At 38.0% G+C, this 24,256-nt stretch overlaps 1 protein-coding gene across 3 annotated transcripts in view; it reads left to right on the forward strand.

Moving 5' to 3' along the window:
* The window catches only part of LYST (lysosomal trafficking regulator), a 220,832-nt gene that overhangs the window by 169,715 nt on the left and 26,861 nt on the right, over positions 1 to 24,256 (forward strand). For all 3 annotated transcript variants that reach the window (XM_009441705.5, XM_063809692.1, XM_514288.8), the window contains 5 exons: positions 1,457 to 1,597; positions 4,345 to 4,562; positions 10,686 to 10,916; positions 16,418 to 16,607; positions 20,188 to 20,324. In XM_009441705.5, the coding sequence (XP_009439980.4) occupies positions 1,457 to 1,597; positions 4,345 to 4,562; positions 10,686 to 10,916; positions 16,418 to 16,607; positions 20,188 to 20,324 (917 nt within the window). The remainder of the gene's footprint in view (positions 1 to 1,456; positions 1,598 to 4,344; positions 4,563 to 10,685; positions 10,917 to 16,417; positions 16,608 to 20,187; positions 20,325 to 24,256) is intronic.

Below are 24,256 nucleotides of genomic sequence, written 5' to 3' on the forward strand. Positions count from 1 at the left end.
CTCCCTACTAGTGCCAGTAGTACCACCACCACCCACACCCCATCCCCCCAGTTGTGAGAATCAAAAATGTTGCTAGACATTGCCAAATAACCCCTGGAGGGCAAAAGTGCTACTGGTTGAGAACCACAGGTTTAATATATGCATATTCTAGATAATGGGAATTTGTAGTAGTACTGTTTAATAAAATGTAGGAAAATACAGAGAATCTTAAAATCTGAACAGAACCTACCCAATGTGCTACTCTTGTTCCATATTTCCTTAGTCTTAGCTCCAGATACTTTGACCTCACCATAGCCTTACAAAATTACCTTATTTTTTCTTTTAGTTTTTTGTTTGTTTTTGAGAATTACCTTAATTTTTCTGAATTCCATTTTGATTGATAACTTTTTCTACTAAGTTAGTAGGTATTTCTTTAAGTGGCCCTCCTTACTTTCTGAGAAAAAGTAAATGTTTCTAAACCTTATTTCTTCCCAGATTTTTTTTAGTGGCCAGCCAATGCCAATTGACTCAACAGAATAGATGAGAAAGTAATACAAGTGACAGAAGATGTTGCTCAGCAGAGCAACTAAGGCTGGGAGAAGAAACCTGGTGCTGCGATGTGTTTGTGGCAGTCTCCAAATGAAAAGATGTGTTCAAATTTCAGCAAGTTCAGAGGAGTTTTAGATGATGCAATATGGTTCCTAAGAAACATGTAAACTGCTACTGTTTTCAGGGGCTAGCTTTTGGATATCATTTAATATTCTAGGCCTTTCCCTATGGCTAGAAAGTCTGATCATTGTTGGCAGAAAAGAGAGTCCAAACTTAATTCTTTATTATTAATAGTTTACCCTTGAAAAAAAAATGAATGAAAGAGTGACTATGCTTATTTTTATTTTCATTCACAGGAAATTTTACTCAATTCTTTAGCTCAGAGTTAGAACACCAAAAAACAATGCACTGTAACCTACACACCCCCCCGAAAAAAAAAAAAAAAGAAAGAAAAGAAAGGAGAAAAAGTAGTCTTAACAATTCAGAGTGAAGGAATCATGCTTCCTGATGGGGAAAAAACTATTTGCCTACTTGAACTTAAATTTTCCTTCTTCATTATTCATTCATTCAATAAATAAACCATTATTGAATACCCATTATGTGCAAGGTGTGGGTGATATCCCAGGGCCCTGTTTTTGTGGAACTTTCATTCTACTTTGAAAGATAGATGAAAATTAAACAAATAGATGATACAAACTAATCTAATAATATGTATTACAAAAGCATAATACAGATGAAAAATGTAATATGATCTCAAGTTTATAGAAATATTTATTTTCAAGAACATGAATAACTTCTTTTAAACTATGGGCAAACAAAATGAGCATTATTTTAATCTTTTTGAAGTGGCAAAATAAATTAATTATGATAGGCCTCAAATAGAATTAGGTCTTTGTGTCTTAATCGTATTATTTGTATTTTTTTATAGATCAAAGTTTTGACATTCCAGACAGAACTTTTCATTCTACAAATACAACTTGGCGACTCTCATCTTTTGAATCTATGACTGACGTGAAAGAACTTATCCCAGAGTTTTTCTATCTTCCAGAGTTCCTAGTTAACCGTGAAGGTATAGCAATAAATTATTTCTAATTTATATTTCTGAGGGCTTGTGGTTATTTTGTAATTTTCCAAAAATCAAAATAGCTTTTTTAAGTCCTAAAAATTTTTGAGTCCCCAAATAAGAGAAAATGTTTTTTATTAAGTATATAATTCTATTTTCAAATAAGCTTGAGGATTTTAAGTATTTTATAGGACTAAATATGTTTGGAAAACTGTAACTTTTAACTATTAAAATTATTTGTAAATATGTATTTTAATTTTATTATAGAAATTGCTTTATTCTTTTTTCTGAATACAAAAGTTATAATGTGCTAATTAATTTAAAAATAAGAGGTATAACTTTATTGAAAGCAAAATGTAAATTAACTGAAATCTCAATTATTTTATGAGGAATGACCAAAATAAAAATAAAATACTCTGCCCAGAATTATCTAATAACCAAAAGGAATACTGGAGTATAAAATCAAATTTTCTGTGATGCCAACTAACAGCCTTGGCTGCCAACCTTAGCTATTCTTAAATAGAAGAGCAGCTAACCCTTTAAGGGGTATCTTTGGGTCATTTTCTTATATTACTTAATTCTATAATTTTATGTGATCCTTAAGAGCATATGAAACAGCTTTAAGAAGTTGGTGTTGGGCAAATTACGTTGGAATTTTGTTGTATAGTATCTGTGTCTCTGAGGTTGTTTGATTGATTATTGAATCATCAGTAGATTCATGCCACCCTGGAGCTTATTTCATAGTGTTGCTCAAGTGAGAAATGCCTTAGTCAAACATCAGCACCTGCAATTTGGGGCACCTGCCTTGAAGCTTTTCATTTAGGACTCCTGTTTAAATCTACTCCTTGTTTTCTCTGTCCATGGTCTCCTATATGTATGTTCTAGCTATCTGTGGCTGTATAACAAATAATCTCAACACTTAGTGGCTTGAAACAATAATAAATTTATTATCAATCACAGATAATAAAATTATTTTTTATTGGTCAGAAATAAAAAATTGGTCAGAAGTTCAGAAACAGCTCAGCTAGATGGTTTTAGCTCAGGGTGTCTCATTCTGTTGCCTTCAGGTTTTCTGGAGCTGGAACAGGCAGGGGATGAAGCCTTAGGCAGCTGGAGCACATCACCCTCTCTTCATGCAATGTCAGTGTTTTTCCATGTGGTCTCTCTGTGTGGGCTAGTTTTGGGCTTCCCCACAGCACGGCAGCCCTGGATGTCCTACTTGGCAACTCAGGGTTCCAAAGACAAGTGTTCTAAGAGGGAGACGAACAGAGGCTGCATGGCCTTTTGCAGCCTGTTCTTAGCAGCCACGCAGCATCACTTCCACTGTATTCTTCCTATTCATTGAGGCAGTCACAGGTGTCTTCCCAGATTCAAAAGAAAGGAAGATAGACTTTGCCTTGTGATAGAGAGTAGCAAGATTCTGGAAGGGCGTGCAAGACAGGAAATGCTGTTATAGCCATTTTTGGAAAATACAATTTTTTACAGCGTATATCATATCATTTCCTATCAGTGTTCCCCTGGGACTCTCGTATGTCAGTTGTCTGCTTTGGGTCAGGAGTCAGGTGTTCCCTCAGAACACCTGAAAGTTGGGAAAGATTGAGTTTGTACAAATGCCCTTACGCACCCCATCCCCAGCCCATTCCCAGATGCCTCATTCACTGTTAAATAAAAAAGTTCCTGCTGCTGCCGCTCCTGAAGCCACACACATGGAGTTCTGCAGGTGCTCAGCCAGTCCATGCTAAGTCAACCATGCAGCTGCTCTGTACGATGACTGCTGAGCTTTCTGAGAGGCTCACATCCCCATCCCATGTGAATTTATATAAACCCTTGATTTATATTCTATATCATATCATTTCAAAATACTTCCCAAGTATTTTGGTGAAGATCCTTCTAACTGTTTTTACAAGATCAAAAAGTAGACAGACAGCAACTTAATTTTACATGGAACTTAATCAGCTTTTAAAAGGTCATTTTTAATTTTTGTTATGGTGTTCAGCAAACTAGAAAATGTAGCACAAAAAGCCATTTCTGTTTAAAGGTAACATTTCCTTTAGGATAATTTTTTAAAATAAACACTTCTGAGATTTTTGTTTATACTGATGAGACAATTAGATATTAGCTCATTTACATCACAGAAGAACCCTCTTATTTCCTGTGTTGGGATAATTTTGTTATCTACAGGAATGCTTAGTAGAAAGGAAGTCAGAACAGACCCATAGATTTATAAAATTAATAGACTATGGCAATTCATTCTAACAATATGTATACTTTATATTAGTTGAGTTTTTAAACTATAGAATACTAATATTTACTAAATATAACTTAAATTTATTAAAATGTTAATACCAATAGTTTAGAAATGCTTCTACAAAGCCTTAGTTTGATTCTAATCAGGTTTACAATTGAATAGATATTTAAGTACTTAATGCCCTTGAAGATGTGAATAGTGAGAATATTGGAATTAGTAGGCAATGGTTTTCTCCTTTTCTTCAATATGTTATAAAGTGGTAGAAGGATAAAGTTGAAAGATCTCAAATTTAATTATGATAGCATTAGCTCATATAGCCCTATTAGTAGGTACATAAGTAGATGAGCAGTGGTGTTTCTTATTCAAAATGTAAATCCTGCTTGCTATTCCCTTTTTTGGTTGTAGCACACAAACAGCTATTTTTGTGAACTCTTAAGACCTGCTCTGTGGCTGAATGAAACTTGCTGTGGGGGAGTTAAATATTAATATTAATCTTCTCTTTTAGGTTTTGATTTTGGTGTGCGTCAGAATGGTGAACGGGTTAATCACGTCAACCTTCCCCCTTGGGCACGTAATGATCCTCGTCTTTTTATCCTCATCCATCGGCAGGCTCTAGAGTCTGACTACGTGTCGCAGAACATCTGTCAGTGGATTGACTTGGTGTTTGGGTATAAGCAAAAGGGGAAGGCTTCTGTTCAAGCGATCAATGTTTTTCATCCTGCTGTAAGTGACTCTTTTAAAACAATCTGTATTTATATAAGATAGAACCTGAATATTTTAAGGTTAGTTGTTCGGCCATTCCTTTAAAACACCCAAGTTATCAAAGAGAATTGGTAGTAGCATTAAACTGTCACCTAAGATTTTTCAGGTTTTATATTTCCTCTCTTTAAAAACAAGATACTATCTTTTTCAGAGGTGCCCCAAAACAATCCCCAGGTTTGATGATTCACTAGGTGGACTTGAGGATTCAGCATATAGTCATCCTTCCAGCTCAGGTTTATTACAGTAAATGATACAAAGTAGAATCAGCATGGGGCAAAGTCTGGGAGAAAGCAGGCACAAACATCCAAGAATCTACCCCTGGTAAAGCACAAAAAGCGTACTCAGCCTCCTCCAGCAACGAGTCATAGTGACACATGTGAAATGTTGTCTGCCAGGGAATCTCATTAGAGACTCAAGTGTGCAAGACTTTCATTGAGATTGGCAACATAGGCACCCTCTGCCTCGCACATACTGAAATTCCAGCCTCGCAGAAGGAAAGCAGGTGTTCGGTATAAACTGCGTTGTTTGTACAGTTTAGGCACAGTAAGCCACTCTTATCAGTTAGGGAATGGTAGGACCTCTCCTGAAATCCAGGTTCCCAGACAACAGCCAAGAGCCAACTTTGCAAGCAGGCCTTTCCAGAGAGAGCAGTCAATCTTACTATGTTAACTCTTTTCCGCACACTATCCTACATACATGTTCTACTTTAAAATGGCACCATGTTTTCTTATTACAGAAAAAGTACTTGTACTTTGTTAGAAAAATGTATAAAATACAGACTAGCAACAGGGAGAAATTTTAAAGTCCACTTTAATATCACCATCCAGAAATAAATAGTGAAAGCACCTTTAGACTTCTATCTATACATATGTATCATTCCATTTATATAATAATAATAATAATGCTATTTGGTAACCTTATCTTCTCCCTAAATAAGATAATCTTAAATTTATTCAAGTCATTGGGTATCATTCTACATTATTTTTCATGGCTACTTACTATAGGTAGAGCATTCTTAATCCAAAAATCCAAAATTCAAAATGCTTCAAAATCAGAAACTTTTTGAGTGCCAACATGGTAATCAAAAGAAATGCTCATTGGACCATATCAGATTTCAGATTTTTGGATTAAGAATACTGAACTGCTGAATAAATAATGCTAATATTCCAAAATCCCCCCCAAAAAAACCCTGAAATCCAAAACAATTCTGGTTCCAAATGTTTGTATAAGGGATACTCAACCTGTATTCTTAAGTATAGCTATAGAATAATTTATTTAGCAGTCTTCTATTGTTGGATATTTAGTTAGGATTTGTTTGCTATTAAAATTAATATTTCTATGGTTATTTTTATGTACATCTTTACTTCCTTAAGATAAATTCCTAGAAGTAGAATTGTTACATTTTTACTTTTTATGTATTTATTTATTTTTGAGATGGAGCCTTGCTCTGTCACCCAGGCTGGAGTGCAGTGGCGTGATCTCAGCTCACGGCAACCTCCACCTCCCAGGTTCAAGCAATTCTCCTGCCTCAGCCTCCCAAGGAGTTGGGATTACAGGCGCCCACCACCGCACCTGGCTAATTTTTGTATTTTTACTGAGACAGGGTTTCACCATCTTGGCCAGACTGGTCTCAAACTCCTGACCTCGTGATCCACCACCTCAGCCTCCCAAAGTGCTGGGATTACAGGCGTGAGCCACCATGACTGGCCTACATTTTCAAGTATACTTTTTGATGTTGTTGGCTAGACTAACTTTAGAAAAAAAAAATCTTACCTCTTCAGGAAACATTTATTTTGCTAGGTGCTGGGGATGCAAAAGTAAATAAGACTCAAATAGGGTGAAGGGGGTTAGGAGGAAAGCCAACTTTCCTCTCCAAGGTAGATGGGCCTGCCTGGATGTAGTAGTAGAGTCCAAATGAGGCCGCTGAAAGGAAATCCCTCAAGGAGTGGGAGGTGAAAAAGCAGATTCTGAAAAGAAAGATACTTCCTTTTAAAAGGAAATATCTGAAGGACCTCTCCACTAACTGTAATTTTCTGTGTCGACTGTAGCAAATCTACAAGCGTTTATAACAAATACAGGTAAAATGCACACACAGAACCTACAGTAGACCACTCCATATCTGAGCTTATTTAGGCCAGTAGTCCATTCCCCAAAAGTAGCTTTAAAATAAAAAGCTCATTAGTTTATTTTGTTCCATAATTATTTTGAGTACGTCTGAAGTCATATAAAATTAAATTTCTTAAGAGATTTATAATCTAGAAAAGAGAATAAGATAGGCTTCCTAATTATTCTAATAGAAGATAAATGCTATGGAAAAGTTCATTCTAAAAAAGGAGAATAATATAGTTTCATTGGTGAATAACAACTTTACATATAATATTAATATGTAAGGGAGAAAAAATGCCTTCTTTTCCTCAGGTTCACTGGCTGGAGCCTCTGCAAAATAACAAAAACAAAGAAAAACAAAAACCCAGATTAACAAGAGAAAAGCATATAAATTTATTTAATGCAAGTTTTATGTGGCACGGGAGGCTTCACGTGGAAATAAGACCCCAAGTAGTTAAACCTGAATGTTTTTATGTCTGGTTTGATGAGGAATGGAATGTCATGAAGAAAAATGATAGGACAAAGGAGTAGGAGCTAAGTGTAATTAACCAGGGGAATAGCAGGACCTGTTTGTTCAGATTCCTCTGTGTCCCTTTGTCTTCTGAAATGAGGGTGCTTCTTTACTACAGGTATAGGGAGGGTAACTCCTAAGTGAAAATCTTATGACCTGCTTCAGGGGAAGGCCAAAAAGTCCTTCCTGCACATGCTGTTCCTCAGATTCCTTCAGTATGCCAGGGTACGATATTTTGGGGTTGTGTGTCCTAAACTCCATCAAGTATAAAATAAATGCAAGGCTTCGGGTCTGATTTTTGAGCTTCATTTGATTCCAAAATGCAACTTTAAAAGCAATTAGGAGGCCAGGCATGGTGGCTCATGCCTGTAATCCCAGCACTTTGGGAGGCCGAGGCGTGTGGATCATTTGAGGTCAGGAGTTCAAGACCAGCCTGGCCAACATGGCAAAACCCTGTCTCTACTAAAAATACAAAAATTAGCTGGGTGGTAGTGGCTCGTGCTTGTAATCCCAGCTACTCGGGAGACTGAGGGAGGAGAATTGCTTGAACCTGGGAGGTGGAGGTTGCAGTGAGCCAAGATCATGCCACTGCACTCCAGCCTGGGTGACACAGTGAGACCCTGCATAAAAAAATAAAAATAAAAAGAGCAATTAGGAATCTTAACATTAACTTCATTATACCGTTTTTGTTTGTAATCCTGAACCATCTTTTCAGTTATTCTTATATAAAATTTACATTAAAAGTATCACTGGGCCAGGCACAGTGGCTAATGCCTATAACCCAAATGCTCTGGGAGACTGAGGCAGGATGATCGCTTGAGGCCAGGAGTTTGAGACCAGCCTGAGCAACATGGTGAGAACCTGTCTCTACAAAAAATTTAAAAATTAGCTGGGCATGCTGGCACACTCCTGTAATCTTAGCTACTCAAAAGGCTGAGGCAGGAGGATCACTTGAACCCAGGAGTTCAAGTCTGCAGTGAGCCATGATCGTGCCACTGCATTCCAGCCTGGGTGACAGAGCAAGACCCTGTCTCAATTTTTTTTTTTTAAAAAAAGTATCTGAAGACTGAAATATACATGGTAATTCTCATCTGACTGGAATTTTTTTTCACTAATTCTTTGGGACTTTAGTAACTTTTAGAAGGATAAAGTTTATGCCATCGTTAAGAATTTAATAAAACTTATTTAATGAGGCAAAACAAAGTATGGCGATTAAGTGCAGAGACTCTGAATTAAGGATTGAGTTCAGATCCTCACTCTGTGACTCTGCCACTTGTTGTGTGACCTTAGGGCAAATATCTTGACCTCTCTGTACCAAAAATGTACAAACTTGTCAAATGTGAATAATAAAACCAACCTCATAAATGAGGAAGGAAATTCATGTAGGATAATGTCTGCTAACACAATTAAGCACAAATAAATGTTAACTTTTTAAAAAGGCATGTAGAGATGCCTGTTGCCCTTAATGACCATTCACTAATACATGGGGTTCACTTAGAAATGAATACCACAGAATGTTGAAAAGCACTATTTTAAAATAAATTTTAAAACAGTTCTAGCTACAGGAGTGTATCAATCCTTATTTGATTTTTTGAGTATATTAAGTAGCCATTGCAAATGGCCTTGCTTAGATAAGTGTTTATAAAAAGTATTCACAACAAGAGCAAAAATTGACAAGTGGGATCTAACTTAAGAGCTTCTGCACAGGAAAAAATAAAACTATCAATAGAGTAAACAGACAACCTACAGAAGGGGAGAAAATATTTGCAAACTGTTCATCTGACAAAGGTGTAATATCCAGCATCTATAAGGAACTTAAACAAATGTATAAGAAAAAAACAACCTCATTAAAAAGTGGGCAAAGGACATAAACAGACACATTTCAAAAGAAGACATACGTGTGACCAACAAACATATGAAAAAAAGCTCAATATCACTGATCAATAGAAAAATGCAAATCAAAACCACAGTGAGATGCCGTCTCCCACCAGTCAGAATGGTTATTACTAAAAAGTCAAAAATAACAGATGCTGGCGAGGTTGTGGAGAAAAGGGAACACTTGTACACTGTTGGAGGGAATGTAAATTAGTTCAACCACTGTGGAAAGCAGTGTGGTGATTCCTCAGAGAGCTAGAAACAGAACTACTATTCTACCCAGCAATCCCTTTACTAGGTATATACCCAAAAGAATGTAAATCATTCTACCGTAAAGACACATGTACATGAATGTTCATTGCAGCACTAGTCACAATAGCAAAGACATGGAATCAACCTAAATGGCCATCAATGACAGATTGGATAAAGAAAATGTGGTATATATACACCATGGAATACTTTGCAGCCATAAAAAAGAACAAGATCATGTCCTTTGTTGGAACATGTATGGAGCTGGAGGCCATTACCCTTAGCAAACTAATGCAGGAACAGAAAACCAAATACCACATGTTCTCACTTGTAAGTGGAAGCTAAATGAGAACTCATGGACACAAGGAGGGGAACAACAGACACTGGTGCCTATTTTAGGGTGAGGGATAGGAGGAGGGAGAGGATCAGAAAAAATAACTACTGGGTACTAGGCTTAGTACCTGGGTGATGAAATCATCTGTACAACAAACCCCTGTGACTCAAGTTTACCCAAATAACAAACCTGCACATGTACTGCTGAACCTAAAGGTTTTTTTAAAAAAAGGATTTGATCGCTGGTGCTGGGAGTTGTGGTGAGGAGAATGGAGTTGAAGATGACTTAACTTCTGAAATATCTTTGGAATTTTATTTTGGCATTTATAGAAATGTTATGTCTAGATATGTAATGAAAGCCACTATGACTGATTAAATATACTAAAAGCTAAGCCATCCAAGTGGATATGTACAAAATATGGCTGATCTGTACTCAATTACTGACCGCCAGCTTTAGAAATAAAGAAGTAAATGTGCATTGCTCTCCGTCTGACTCTATGGGATAATGACACTAAGAAAAAATATGCTTCTTAGTGCAGTAATTTTATTAGTACAATAATACCCTTCACATTTAAGAGCTTTGAATTTTCATTGCTGTTCTTTTGGTTTTATCCACAATATTGATTAGAACCTAAATAATGCTCTCTTTATCTACCAGCATTGTATTTTAACTTCATTTTTGCCTTTTCCTATATATTGCTTTGGATAAGCAACTTTTTCAATAATTTAGTATCAGGTCATATATGATATTCTCAGATCTTAAATTAAAAGCTAATTTTATAAACATAACTAATTATAACCATCAGTCAAGATACGTTGTTTTTGTTCACCTATTCAGAAACATTGATACTTCTGATCTCAGTGAGACCATGAGTGATTGTTAACCTGAACAAAAGCATTTTTTCCATAACCTAGAATATAAAACAAAATGTTGTTTTTCCCTTTGGTATTATTGTCAAGTCTTTCTTTTTACTACATATGTCTTGTTCCTTTACTCTTTCACTCTGCAGACATATTTTGGAATGGATGTCTCTGCAGTTGAAGATCCAGTTCAGAGACGAGCGCTAGAAACCATGATAAAAACCTACGGGCAGACTCCCCGTCAGCTGTTCCACATGGCCCATGTGAGCAGACCTGGAGCCAAGCTCAGTATTGAAGGAGAGCTTCCAGCTGCTGTGGGGTTGCTAGTGCAGTTTGCTTTCAGGGAGACCCGAGAACAGGTCAAAGAAATCACCTATCCGGTATGTCATTTGGATTTCAATCGAATGCAGCAAAACCTGATTAGACTCTTGTGATGCCAGGCACTCTCCCAGGTGCCAGGGACACAGTAATGAATAGCATGGTCCTGGCCTAAAGCTGTGTGCCAGTCAGTGCAAGACAGGTGCAGCAGCGAAAGCAGAATCCTGTGCGAGGTAAATGCTGTGTTAGCGATATGAGAGAGTGCTTTGGGGAGCTCAGAGGAAAAAAGAATTCATCGTTTCAGACGGTAACCTCCCTCAGGGAGCAGAGAGAATTGTTATTCCCAGGGAAAGCCTCGCAGGGCAGTGACATAATAGGATTTTTCAAGCAAGAAGAGAAGGACTAGAGAATAGTTTGAGCATTGGTGTGCCAGTGTACACATGCATACCATGGTCTCGGTTATCATCTACAATCAAAAGGATTGACCAGTGATGCAGATGTTTTGGTTTATACCTAAGGGGAACTTTACATATTTCTTTGGCCTCCCCAGGTTGTAATGATAAGAAGTATTGCCTCCAAAAATAGGAAGTAGGTATAATTTTTACTTCAAAATAGAAAAATCAAGCAAGCCTTAAAGCTAAAGTGGATTTTAATCTTCAACTCAATTCTTCGTTATAAAAACAGCATAAGATAGTAGAATGTGAATTGTAAGCACTATAAGGGTTTGCAGAAGGAAATCACAGAAAATGAAAAGGTAAGGGAAAGACATTGTAAAGGACCTTAAAGATGAAATAACTCAGTGTATCTCAAAGTGCAGTAATCTGTGACCTATTTTAAGAGGAAAAGGTTTTTACACACCTACACCTTGTTTTGACTATTATTCCTTGTAATATTACTTTATGTAAGACAGAACACTGGATATAAATTATTTGTGCTCATAGCTCACATATGTCAAATGTTCATGTTAAATACAAACAAAACTTATTCCACCAGTGAAATTCAATTTTAAAGCATTAGTATGGTAGACAGTGTTGTTTTGCTAAAACTAAATTATAAGTGTTGAGTTTCATAATAGAAAACTATATTTTTTGTTTTCTGTTTTTGAAGCTTCACAAATCACGTTAGTCACTGTAATTACCAGGGTCACTATTTTTAACTACAGTCTGTCACTTGATTGATTGATTGATTGATTGATTGATTGAGATGAGTCTCGCTCTGTCGCCCAGACTGGAGTGCAGTGGCACAATCTCGGCTCACTGCAACCTCCGCCTCCCGGGTTCAAACAGTTCTCCTGCCTCAGCCTCCCGAGTAGCTGGGATTACAGGCGCCTGCCACCACACCCAGCTAATTTTTGTATTTTTAATAGAGACGGGGTTTCACCATATTGGCCAGGCTGGTCTCGAACTCCTGGCCTCATGATCTGCCCGCCTTGGCCTCCCAAAGTGCTGGGATTACAGATGTGAGCCACCACACCCAGCCCAATCTGTCGCTTTAACATGTCAACATAATTTTACAATACATCCCTGAAAATTAATAAATGCCATTTAATTTACTACTATACTTACTGCTCGTTAGCTGTTAAAGTTGTATCTGAGCAGTATGTCTGCTTGCAGTGGGAACGTGGTACCAGCCTGCTTCATTCCCACCTCAGAACCTTTGTGATGACTTTTTGCTCCACCTGGAATAACCACTCCCCAGATATATCCCCAGTTTGCTCCCTCATCTCATTCAAGTCTCTGCTCAGACATCTCTTCCTCAGAGTCTTCCCTGACCCCCATTTAAATGCTTTCCATAAGCTCTGATTATATCTAAGTCTAATTATGTCTAAAACAGCTGTTCCGTCATCCTCAGATCCCTTCCCCTTCTTTGTTTTGGTGTATAGCACTTCTGTCACCTGACATATTGTATATGTATTTGTTTATTTATTTGTCTATACTCCCATCCCAAATAGAATGTAACTCCATAAACACAAGGACTTTGTCTGTCTTGTTCATTACTGTGTCCCCAGTTCCTAGGAAGGTCCTGGGCATATAATAGACACTCAGTATTTTTTAAATTAATGTCTTCTCTGATGCAAATTCTCTAAGGTTTGGTTTGCTGCATTTCTGTGTGATGTGTAATGACATTTATGCCACTGCTTTTCTTTATTTGAACCATGGTGAAACTTTCGACACCATACTGCTTCTTGACTCCGTGGGCCTTCACTTGACATCTACACAAAATGCAAACACAAGCCTTGAAACCAAGCAACAGTACTCATTTATAAGGGGGTCATCTGGATGACCCAGATATGCTTGTGTGAACTTCAGTTCACTATTGAAGTTCAAAACAATCAGAGCTGTATAAAAAGCATTTCAATAAAGCACTCCTCTTTAAATATTCTATGAGAAGTGGCTGTTCATATCCTTTGCCCACTTTTTCATGAGGTCGTTTGTTTTTTTCTTGTAAATTTGTACCAGTTCCTTGTAGATTCTGGATATTAGACCTTTGTCAGATGGGTAGATTGCAAAAATTTTCTCCCATTCTGTAGGTTGCTTGTTCACTCTGATGGTAGTCTCTTTTGATGTGCAGAAGCTCTTTAATTAGATCCCAGTTGTCAATTTTGGCTCTTGTTGCAATTGCTTTTGGCCTTTTCGTCATGAAATCTTTGCCCATGCCTATGTCCTGAATGGTATTGCCTAGATTTTCTTCTAAGGTTTTTATGGTTTTGGGTTTTACATTTGTCTTTAATTCATCTTGAGTTAATTTTTGTATAAGGTGTAAGGAAGGGGTCCAGTTTCAGTTTTCTGCATATGGCTAGCCAGTTTTCCCAGCACCACTTATTAAATAGGGAATCCTTTCCCCATTGCTTGTTCTGATCAGGTTTGTTGAAGATCAGATGGTTGTAGATGTGTGGTGTTATTTCTTAAGTCTCTGTTCTATTCCATTAGTCTATATGTCTGTGTTGGTACCAGTATCATACTGTTTTGGTTACTGTTGAAAAAAAGCTCAAGATCACTGATCATTAGAGAAATGCAAATCAAAACCACAAGGAGATACCATCTCACACCAATTAGAATGGCGATTATTAAAAAGTCAAGGAACAATGGATGCTGGTGAGGCTGTGGAGAAATAGGAACGCTTTTACACCGTTAGTGGGAATGTAAATCAGTTCAACCCTAGTGGAAGACAGTGTGACAATTCCTCAAGGATCTAGAACCAGAAGTACCATTTGACTTAGCAATCCCATTACTGGGTATATACTCAAAGGAATATAAATCATTCTACTCTAAAGACACATGCACACGTATGTTTATTGCAGCACTATTTACTATAGCAAAGACATGGAACCAACACAAATGCCCATCAATGATAGACTAGATAAAGAAAATATGTACTATGAAATACTATGCAGCCATAAAAAATAATGAGATCATGTCATTTGCAGGGACATGGATGAAGCTGGAAGCCCTCATCCTCAGCAAACTAACACAAGAACAGAAAACCAGACACCGCTTGTTCTCACTCATAAGTGGGAGTAGAACAATGAGAACACATGGACACAGGGAGGGGAAAAACACACCCTGGGGCCATACGGTGGAGTTGGTGGGGATTGGAGAGAGAGCATCAGGACAAAACCTAGATGATGGGTTGATAGGTGCAGCAAACCACCATGGCACACGTATACCTATGTAACAGACCTGCACGTTCTGCACATGTATCCCAGAACTTAGAGTAAAAAAAAAGAAATAAGGAGAATAATGATCATAAATATACTATGATATAAAACAGTTGCCATTGTATCTTTCTGTGTCATTGAAAAACTAGAAGTTTAAACTCTGCAACTCATATAAAAGGAAGTTCCTTTTATATGAATTCCTGGCAAGGAATTGTGAATGATAAATTATAACTAAAATTTAGCACACACATTTTTCTCAACTTTATTTGTTGATTTTTTTTGTTTTTGTTTTTGTTTTTTTTTGAGACAGAGTCTTGCTTTGTTGCCCAGACTGAAGTGCAGTGGCGTGATCTCGGCTCACTGCAAGCTCCGCCTCCCAGGTTCATGCCATTCTCCTGCCTCAGCATCCCGAGCAGCTGGGACTGCAGGCACCCGCCACCACGCCCAGTTAAATTTTTTTGTATTTTTAGTAGAGACAGGGTTTCACCATGTTAACCAGGATGGTCTTGATCTCCTGACTTCATGATCCGCCCGCCTCGGCCTCCCAAAGCGCTGGGATTACAGGCTTGAGCCACCGCGCCCGTCCTTTCTCAACTTTAATATTGATAGATTTGGATTCCACAGGGGAGCCACAAAAAAACACTGTTAGACAAAATTTTAGAAGCTTGTTTTCAAAATGCCTGACCCTAACGTCTCTGTTCCCACATGAGCATTCCTGAAGCTCTTAAGCTTTTCCAGAGATACTCATTTTTTAGACCACTATGATATCATTTAACATGTCCCCTAAATAGTCTGACAGAATTATTAGAGCTCCTAAAGTGGCACGATTTTTTTTAAAAGATAGTATATAGGTCAGTGATGCCTTTTTTTTCATGTATTTGGAAAATGACATAAGCAAGTTTCACTAAAAATCAGGTTTTTTACAGAAATGACTGAAAATTGCTTAATATATTATTTTTATTTTATGTAGCATTTCCTCTGAAGAGTTGAAAGTAAAATAATGGGTTAAACTCTTAAATGTATAAAAGGAGGGAATCCATTAAAAAAGAAGAGTTCAGTGGAGGATAAAACAGTCATAAGGATAACAGAAAGAATAGAACTATTTGGGGAAACTCTTTAAAAGGGCATCATGTCTTTTCTTCTTGATTTTGAAACTTTTTAATAATTGTTTTTGCTTGAAGTGGAGGAAACCTTTTCATTACTGTTCGTGGGCAGCCAAATGGGTATCTCTCTAGAGTCTTTACTCACCTTTCTTCCCCCAAATCCTATTGTTCTTCAAGCTCTACCTTTTATTTTTCACTGACAATTCTTTCTCATCTCTTTTCTTCTCTAGTACTGGCTAGAGATTCTCTAATCCTCGCAATATGTTCCATAGATAAACACTTTCCCTTTCACTCATCACGTATCTATTTGAGATGAGAACCTGCTATGTTCCAGGCACATAGATGAATCAGAGGTGTTCCCTCTCTTCAAGGAGCTCATAGCTGAGTGAGGTTTCCTGTGCTACATGTGGTCTTGATTTCTATTGCCATATGTACATATGGCTTGTCATACTACCAAATTACAGTCCTCCAGTAAGTATCAACTTTAGTTTAGGTATTTCAACTAGAAATAAGAAATATACTAAATTTTTTTTCTCTGCTCAAATTTCAAGGAATTTTGAATTATTAACCACATATTTTCATGCAAATTAGGCCAGAACCACAGAGTAAAACTCAAATAAGGGACAAATATTTCTATACGCTAAGCATGGGGAAGTAAAAAAAAATGCATTAAATAATTATTGCCCTTACAGAGCTTATAATCCATATTACTTTCTCTTACTTTGTTTAGAGCTTAAATTAGAAGTAATTCTACACTTACCACCTTTTAAAAAGCCATACTTTTTATTTTTCTTCATTTTAGAGTCCTTTGTCATGGATAAAAGGCTTGAAATGGGGGGAATACGTGGGTTCCCCCAGTGCTCCAGTACCTGTGATCTGCTTCAGCCAGCCCCACGGAGAAAGATTTGGCTCTCTCCAGGCTCTGCCCACCAGAGCAATCTGTGGTTTGTCACGGAATTTCTGTCTTCTGATGACATATAGCAAGGAACAAGGTAAAATAAAATGTAACGAAGATCATTCTGGATATATCTTTCATGAGATTTGAGTATTTCTAGCTCATCTGTGCTGCTACTTTGAGTCCTTGGTGGAAAAACTTAGCTCAAATTTGTGGTTATTTAGTGCAAAGTAGGAATGAAAACATGCTACATGAAAAAACAGAGAGTTAAATGCAGTGCCATTTGAAATGAGAGGAGTAACTTGAAGGGGACAAGAATAGATGGTTATGTTCACAGAATGAAGATGTTATCGATTTGACAGAAATGTACACTTTGAGGCTGTTGAGCCCCAGAATAGACAGACGTATTTGACCAACAAATCTACCATCTCAGAAGATATAGTCATGGGTTTAAGCAACAAACACAACAAGGATGTCGAGATAGCCTTGAAAATAGGTTTTAAAAACACGTATTCCTGAAAACCAATCCTTTTCTGACTCCCCACATACTGACTCACTAAAAGCAACATGTGGGAAAGTGCTGTGCAGTAGAGGCCTCTTCATGTTTCTAAATGTCAACTAGACACTGGAAAACTAGGGACATTTTGCATTTGAGCAGTCCCTCAGCCATTCCAAATTAGCCATTTCACTAGAAACAAAAGAACTCTTCCTACTTACTGTGGACATGGGGCACCAAAATGAATGACCTAGGGCACTCATCTGTTTCTATCAGGTTAAATGCAGACTTGCCTAAAAGCCTAAAAGGCATCTAGTGTGTGGACTAGATGCCTGTTAGCAGCCAGCACTGCTGGCAATTACCATTACCTTCTGTGCACTGTGCTCTTTGGGAGCCATATATAGCCTTCCACCCAACCTGCAATACAAAGGTGCCAGCACCCAGAGAAAACATCAGTCACTTAAAGAAATTAGGTATGCCAGCTGGGCCATAGTTCTTTTAGGCTCACTCTTATTTCTGTCATGAAATGAATGATTGTTTTATAGTTGTTAGAAATAACAGAGGATGCATACCGTTTTATCTATGTTTAGTGAGTTAATAGGATAGGGTAGAACTGTTTAATCATAATTATTGTGATATCAATGGTTCGTTCTTACTAGTATGTTACAATTAGTTATGAGGCAATTTACAAGTAATTTACTAATAATACCAAAGTACCAACATGTGTGAATTATTTACCTTTAAAAAATTAGAGTACAGTAGGCTGGGTGCGGTGGCTCAAGCCTGTAATCCCAGCACTTTGGGAAGCTGAGGCGGGCAGATCACGAAGTCAGGAGATCGAGACCATCCTGGTTAACACGGTGAAACCCCGTCTCTACTAAAAATACAAAAAAAATTAGCCAGGCATGGTGGCGGGCTCCTGTAGTCCCGGCTACGCGGGAGGCTGAGGCAGGAGAATGGCGTGAACCCATGAGGCGGAGCTTGCAGTGAGCCAATATCGCACCATTGCACTCCAGCCTGGGCGACAGAGCGAGACTCCGTCTCCAAAAAAAAAAAAATTAGAGTACTGTAAAGTTTCTCTCTGTTGAGCAAAAGAGAAAGAGCAGGTATTATCACTTTGCATTATGGGACTTAAACATGTCAAACATATTCTAAGCCTATCTTATTTGTGCCACTACAGTCATGAACCCTTAGTGTGCCCTTAATAGCTATGTTCGTTCAAATTACACTTAATTTCTTCGCACAATGTATTTGGAATTTGTCAGAACCTGGGTATGTCCAGAGCAGTAGTTTAATAGAACAGTTTCCTCCGTGGCCTCCACAGGCAGTTCCTGAGTTTTGCATCCTTGCTCTGCTGCTTACTAGCTATGTGGCCTTGGGGAAGTTAACTTCGTGCTTTGCAAATCCTGGCTTTTGATCTATAAAGTAGGAATAACAAAATAATTTACCTCACAGGTTAATTTTCTGTAAGGATTCAATACAATAATGTATGGGGATGATTAGCACAGTGCCTGGTTCATTCTGAGTGCTTAATAAATGCTTATTGGCCTGTAAATACCCTAGGGTCTGGGAGAGGTCAGTGTTTACTACATACACTCAACACTAGACCCAGCAAGGAACAGTCCACATAGACATTCTAGAGAGGCATTGACTGAACAATGCTGTAGCTTACAGATGAAAGTTAGGTCACTTGTTAACACAAGAGACACACTGCATCAGAATCTCTGGGGCTTGAGTCCAAGCTTATACATGCTGAAAATCAATTTTAGATTCAATTTTAGTAGATCCTATTTAAGATATACTGTCCTAATAGTTAAAGGAGAAGTTTCTTTTTCTGAAAGAAAAAAAAAAAAAGATGATGCCTCTTGTGGTACTGGAATGAGAAACCTTGGTTTAGGGAGCACTTGCTGCACGCCAGGCATCATGGTAGATTTTGAGAGGACTCAAGACTCATGGTATGTGGTTCCTTTCCCTAGCAGCTTATATTTAGAGGAGTTTCTATTTAGTGAGTATATTCCAATTCTTTTGTTAATTTTACTCAGCAAAACAAAAAGCTGTGAATTGCCTATTTTCAATATGCTGTTGATTCATTCAAGAAATAGTTATTTGTTATACTCATCTACTTCCAGGTATTCTGCTAGGTACTGGAATAAATAAAGCACATTGTCTCTCCTTTAGGAACTTAAAACATTGCAAGTTTCAAGGGCAGTACCATTTACAGCATCTATGCTGCATTTAGCTATATTCAGCATACCAACAAAGCATAGATAATTAATAGTACTGGGAAATGATGTCAAAATTTCCAAATTTTTATGCCAAGAGAACATCATACTATGTTGTAAAAAAGAGAGCGGGCTGCGCTCAGTGGCTCAAGCCTGTAATCCCAGCACTTTGGGAGGCCGAGGCAGGCAGATCACTTGAGGTCAGGAGTTCGAGACCAGCCTGGCCAACATGATGAAACCCCGTCTCTACTAAAAATACAAAAAAAAAAATCAGCCGGGCATGGTGGCGAGCGCCTTAGTCCCAGCTGCTGGGGAGGCTGAGGCACGAGAATCACCTGAACCCAGGAAGCGGAGGTTGCAGTGAGCCGAGATTGCGCCACTGCACTTCAGCCCGGGTGACAGAGCGAGACTCTGTCTCAAAAAAAAAAAAAAAAAAAAGAGAAGAGAAGAACAGAGCCTCCTTGAATTGAACGAAGGTCTACCATACACAGTCCTGCAGTTGACAGGATTAAATGATCCCTTCTCAGGCTAGGTGTTGCTTCCACTCTAGCAGTGTTATCTTCCTGCTACTAAAAGTTGTCTATCCTGGGTATCTAGAAAGTTAAATAGTATCTAGTTCATATTTATTTTTAAAAGAAAAGGTGTCTCAGAACATGAATAGAGTAAGCTTCACTATTACTGTCTTTTATAATAATTTCTTAACAGAAATTTTAGTTCTGAGTCAAACAAATCCCAGTCAAAACAACACAAGTGAAAAAGTATAATCCCACCCTGAGAACCCTGTTAGCATTAAAGGAATAAAACTAAAAAATTGTTCCATTTTAGAGATTTAAAGATGGTTTTGCACCAAATGATATGTTCTGCTATGTAAACTTCACCCCTTAATCTGCCAGTTTTGGGCTGTCATGTAACAATCGAGCAGTGACAATCTGATACTTTTCTTTCTCCTTCTCCTTGAGGTGTGAGAAGCATGAACAGTACGGACATTCAGTGGTCAGCCATCCTGAGCTGGGGATATGCTGATAATATTTTAAGGTTGAAGAGTAAACAAAGTGAGCCTCCAGTAAACTTCATTCAAAGTTCACAACAGTACCAGGTAAACATTTTATTTTATTTTATTTTATTTTATTTATTTATTTTGAGACGGAGTCTTGCTCTGCCGCCCAAGCTGGAGCGCAGTGACACATCTTGGCTCACTGCAAGCTCCGCCTCCCAGGCTCACGCCATTCTCCTGCCTCAGCCTCCCGAGTAGCTGGGACTACAGGCACCTGCCACCACGCCCAGCTGACTTTCTGTATTCTTTTAGTAGAGACGGGATTTCGCCGTGTTAGCCAGGATGGTCTTGATCTCCTGACCTTGTGATCTGCCCACCTTGGCCTCCCAAAGTGCTGGGATTACAGGTGTGAGCCACCACACCTGGCCAACTTTTTTTTTAATTTTAGAGTGTCGCTCTGTTGCCCAGGCTGGAGTGCAAAAGCACACTCTCAGCTAACTGCAACCTCCACCTCCTAGACTCAAGTGGTCCTTCTCCCTTAGCTTCCCAAGTAGCTGGGACTACAGGTGCGTGCCACCATGCCTGGATAATTTTTATATTATCTGTGGAGATAGGGTTTCTCCATGTTGCCCAGGCTGGCCTCAAACTCCTGGACTCAAATGATTCACCCGCCTTGGCCTCCCAAAGTGCTGGGATTACAGTGAGCCACTGTGTCTGGCCCATGTAAACGTTTTTGTGGAATCTTTATAATGGTTAATGCATAAAAATGAGTCAGACTGGCCGGGCACAGTGGCTCATGCCTGTAATCCCAGCACTTTGGGAGGCCGAGGCGGGCAGATCACAAGGTCAGGAGATCGAGACCATCCTGGCTAACACAGTGAAACCCCGTCTCTACTAAAAATACAAAAAAAAATTAGCTGGGCGTGGTGGCGGGCGCCTGTAGTCCCAGCTACTCGGGAGGCTGAGGCAGGAGAATGGCGTGAACCCGGGAGGCGGAGCTTGCAGTGAGCCGAGATTGCGCCACTGCACTCCAGCCTGGGCAACAGAACGAGACTCCGTCTCAAGGAAAAAAAAAAAAAGAAACTTGTAAACTGTAAAATACCATGTAAATACACAGTATGCTGCTGCTACCGTTCCAGACTGTAAATCGTATGGACAGCCTTCTTTTTTGACTCTCTTTCCGTGGGAAGTTCTCTTACCATCCTCTGATTTCCATTACCTGCATAACACCTGCTGCCTTATCATGTGTCCTAAAATGTATCCCATTCCCTGAGCTCTTTAGAAATGGAGGAAGCTACTTAGGGGAATGTTTAGCAGTGAAAGCAAGGGAGCAGTGCCTTGTTTGCATAACCCTCAATATCCCTGACCAAAATATTGCCACCATTTGTTATATAGCTTACCAGGAAACTGACAGAAGTAAGAATAAAGAGACAGTGAAAAACAACTTTACTAGGAACTTTAATAAGATTTTTTTTTAGTTTTGAAACATCAGGCTGCATTAATCAGAGCCTTTGTATGCAGATAGAAATATATATATCCAAACACAAACAAGTTATAACCATAAATCATGGCAAAGCTGGTAGTATAACTAAATTGGAAATGAGTCTACAAAATAAATGAAAACACAAAAACATATTATAGAATCAGTATGTCCCTTACTGCACCCTTTTTGGGATTATTATAAATTGGGAAAAACAGACAAATATGTACAGTGGGAGTTAGATACACAATACATTCTACCTGTCAAAATACACTGACACAAATTTATGAGCAGATTTAACTCATTGCTGTCATCAGTAATCTGTATTTACAAACATCTTGACTTTCCAATGAAAAGTGAAGAAAAACAAATGAAATCATTATCAGTATTAATTGAATGTTTTCAACGCAATGTTAAAGATATAAGCTTTCAATCAAATTCTTTACACCTTTAATTACTAGGCATTCCTTCTATTTAAGAGTTGGGTACTGTTACATTAGATTGATGTGGTGTGAAGAGAGGACAAAGATGAGCAAATAACTTTAAAGATGCTTTCCGATTCACTAATATATTTTCACCAGTACAAAGACAAGCATTTAGTCAAATTGTTTTTGCCAAGTAAATTGACTTGTTAGTTTAGCAGATCCAAAGCTTGAATAAAGTTGTTTAAAATTCTTATTTTTATTTTTTTCTAGCTTTATTGGGATAAAATTGACAAATAAAATTGTATATATTTAAGGTATACAATGTGATGTTTTAATACATGTATATATACATTGTGAAATGATTACTACAGTCAGGCTAATTAACACATTCGTCACCTCACATAGTTAGCATTTTTTATGTGTGTGATGAGAATATTTAAGATCTACTATCTTAGCAAATTTCAAGAATACAGCACGGGATTATTAACAGTAGTCACCATCCTCTACATTAGATCTCCAGAACGTAATCATCCTGCACAACTGAAACCTGTACCCTTTGACCACCATCTCTCCATTCCACACACATTACCAGCACTCTCAGCCCCTGGCTACTGCTACTCTACTCTGTGTAGTTCAGCTTTTTTTGGATTCCACATAGGAGCAGGATCATACGGTATTTGTCTTTCTGTGCCTGGCAGAGTTTACTTAATACAATGTCCCCCAGGGTCATTTGTATTATCACAAATAACAGGATTTCCATCTTTTTAAAGGCTGAATAATATTTCATGTATATAAAAGAATTTAAACATTGCAAAATTATTTGTATCATAATAGATGAAAATAAAGATGAAAGAACACTATCACAAGTCCTGTTAGCAAAACAAGATGTGATGACATTGTGTGATACTTTGAGTCAAATGACTAAACTGGATGAGAATACTATATTGCATTTTCATCTAGAGATACATTTCTAAAGATATATTTTTGTTCACCCATTAATTCTTTGATTTGAGAAAATTCAGCTAGGATATTATTATTGTTGTTGTTATTATTATTATTATTATTATTATTATTATTATTATTATTTGAGACGGGGTCTCACTCTGTTGCCAGGCTGGAGTGCAGTGGTGCGATCTCGGCTCACTGCAACCTCCCCCTCCTGGGTTCAAGCGATTCTTCTGCCTCACCCTCCCTAGTACCTGGGACGACAGGTGCGTGCCACCACACCCACCTAATTTTTTGTATGTTTAGTAGAGACGGGGTTTCACCATGTTAGCCAGGATGGTCTCGATCTCCTGACCTCATGATCCGCCCGCCTCGGCCTCCCAAAGTGCTGGGTTACAGGCATGAGCCACCGTGCCCAGCCAGGATTTTGTTATATAAAGACTCACGCTCTGAGATTTCACTTATATGATCAATTTCATCATCATCAGTAGAGTCTAGAGTCCTGACGGCTGTGTGCCTTCATGTTGTGATTAGTCTCATAATTGTGAAACATCTTCCTCTGTCAGCTTTCTTGGTAGAAAATGAAAAATTCTGAATTCTCCACCGTGTTCAATGAAAGCCAAAAGTAGACTACGGAAGTGGTGTCTCCAGCCTTCTTTTATACTTTCTTGAAAGATGACACTATACTTTGGACAATGCAATAAGAAAACCAAAAGATGACAATTTAGTTCACATATTAGATTATCCTCTTGGGAGATTCCATCATTCTCCCATTTCCTTGCTTGTTTGTTTGTTTTTTGCATATTTAGGAAAATTGATGAGTAGTGATGAAATAATTTTTAGAATGATGAAATCGCTAAATGTTTCAGGATATAGAAAAACAAGTTAGTTATTAAGATCTTATAATGTAACTTAGGTTGATTCACTGGATCCATATGGTAATTCCAAGATAGAATGAGTTTTATTCTGTGTATTTTTTAAAAGTGCATTTTCTCTTTGTTCTTTGGAAGACCTCCAAGAAAGAATAAAATTTATGAAGTATCAATCCTTACAAATAGAACTACTCAAGAAAGAAACTGAAAACATAAAATTGGATCCAATGGATCCTTATGGTATAACGGGAGTTAAGAAGAATAAAGATCAGAGAAAGTCATTTTCTAAGGTAGCAGAGACGTGAACACACT

Source organism: Pan troglodytes, chromosome 1, assembly GCF_028858775.2.
Source record: "Pan troglodytes isolate AG18354 chromosome 1, NHGRI_mPanTro3-v2.0_pri, whole genome shotgun sequence".
NCBI lineage: Eukaryota > Metazoa > Chordata > Mammalia > Primates > Hominidae > Pan > Pan troglodytes.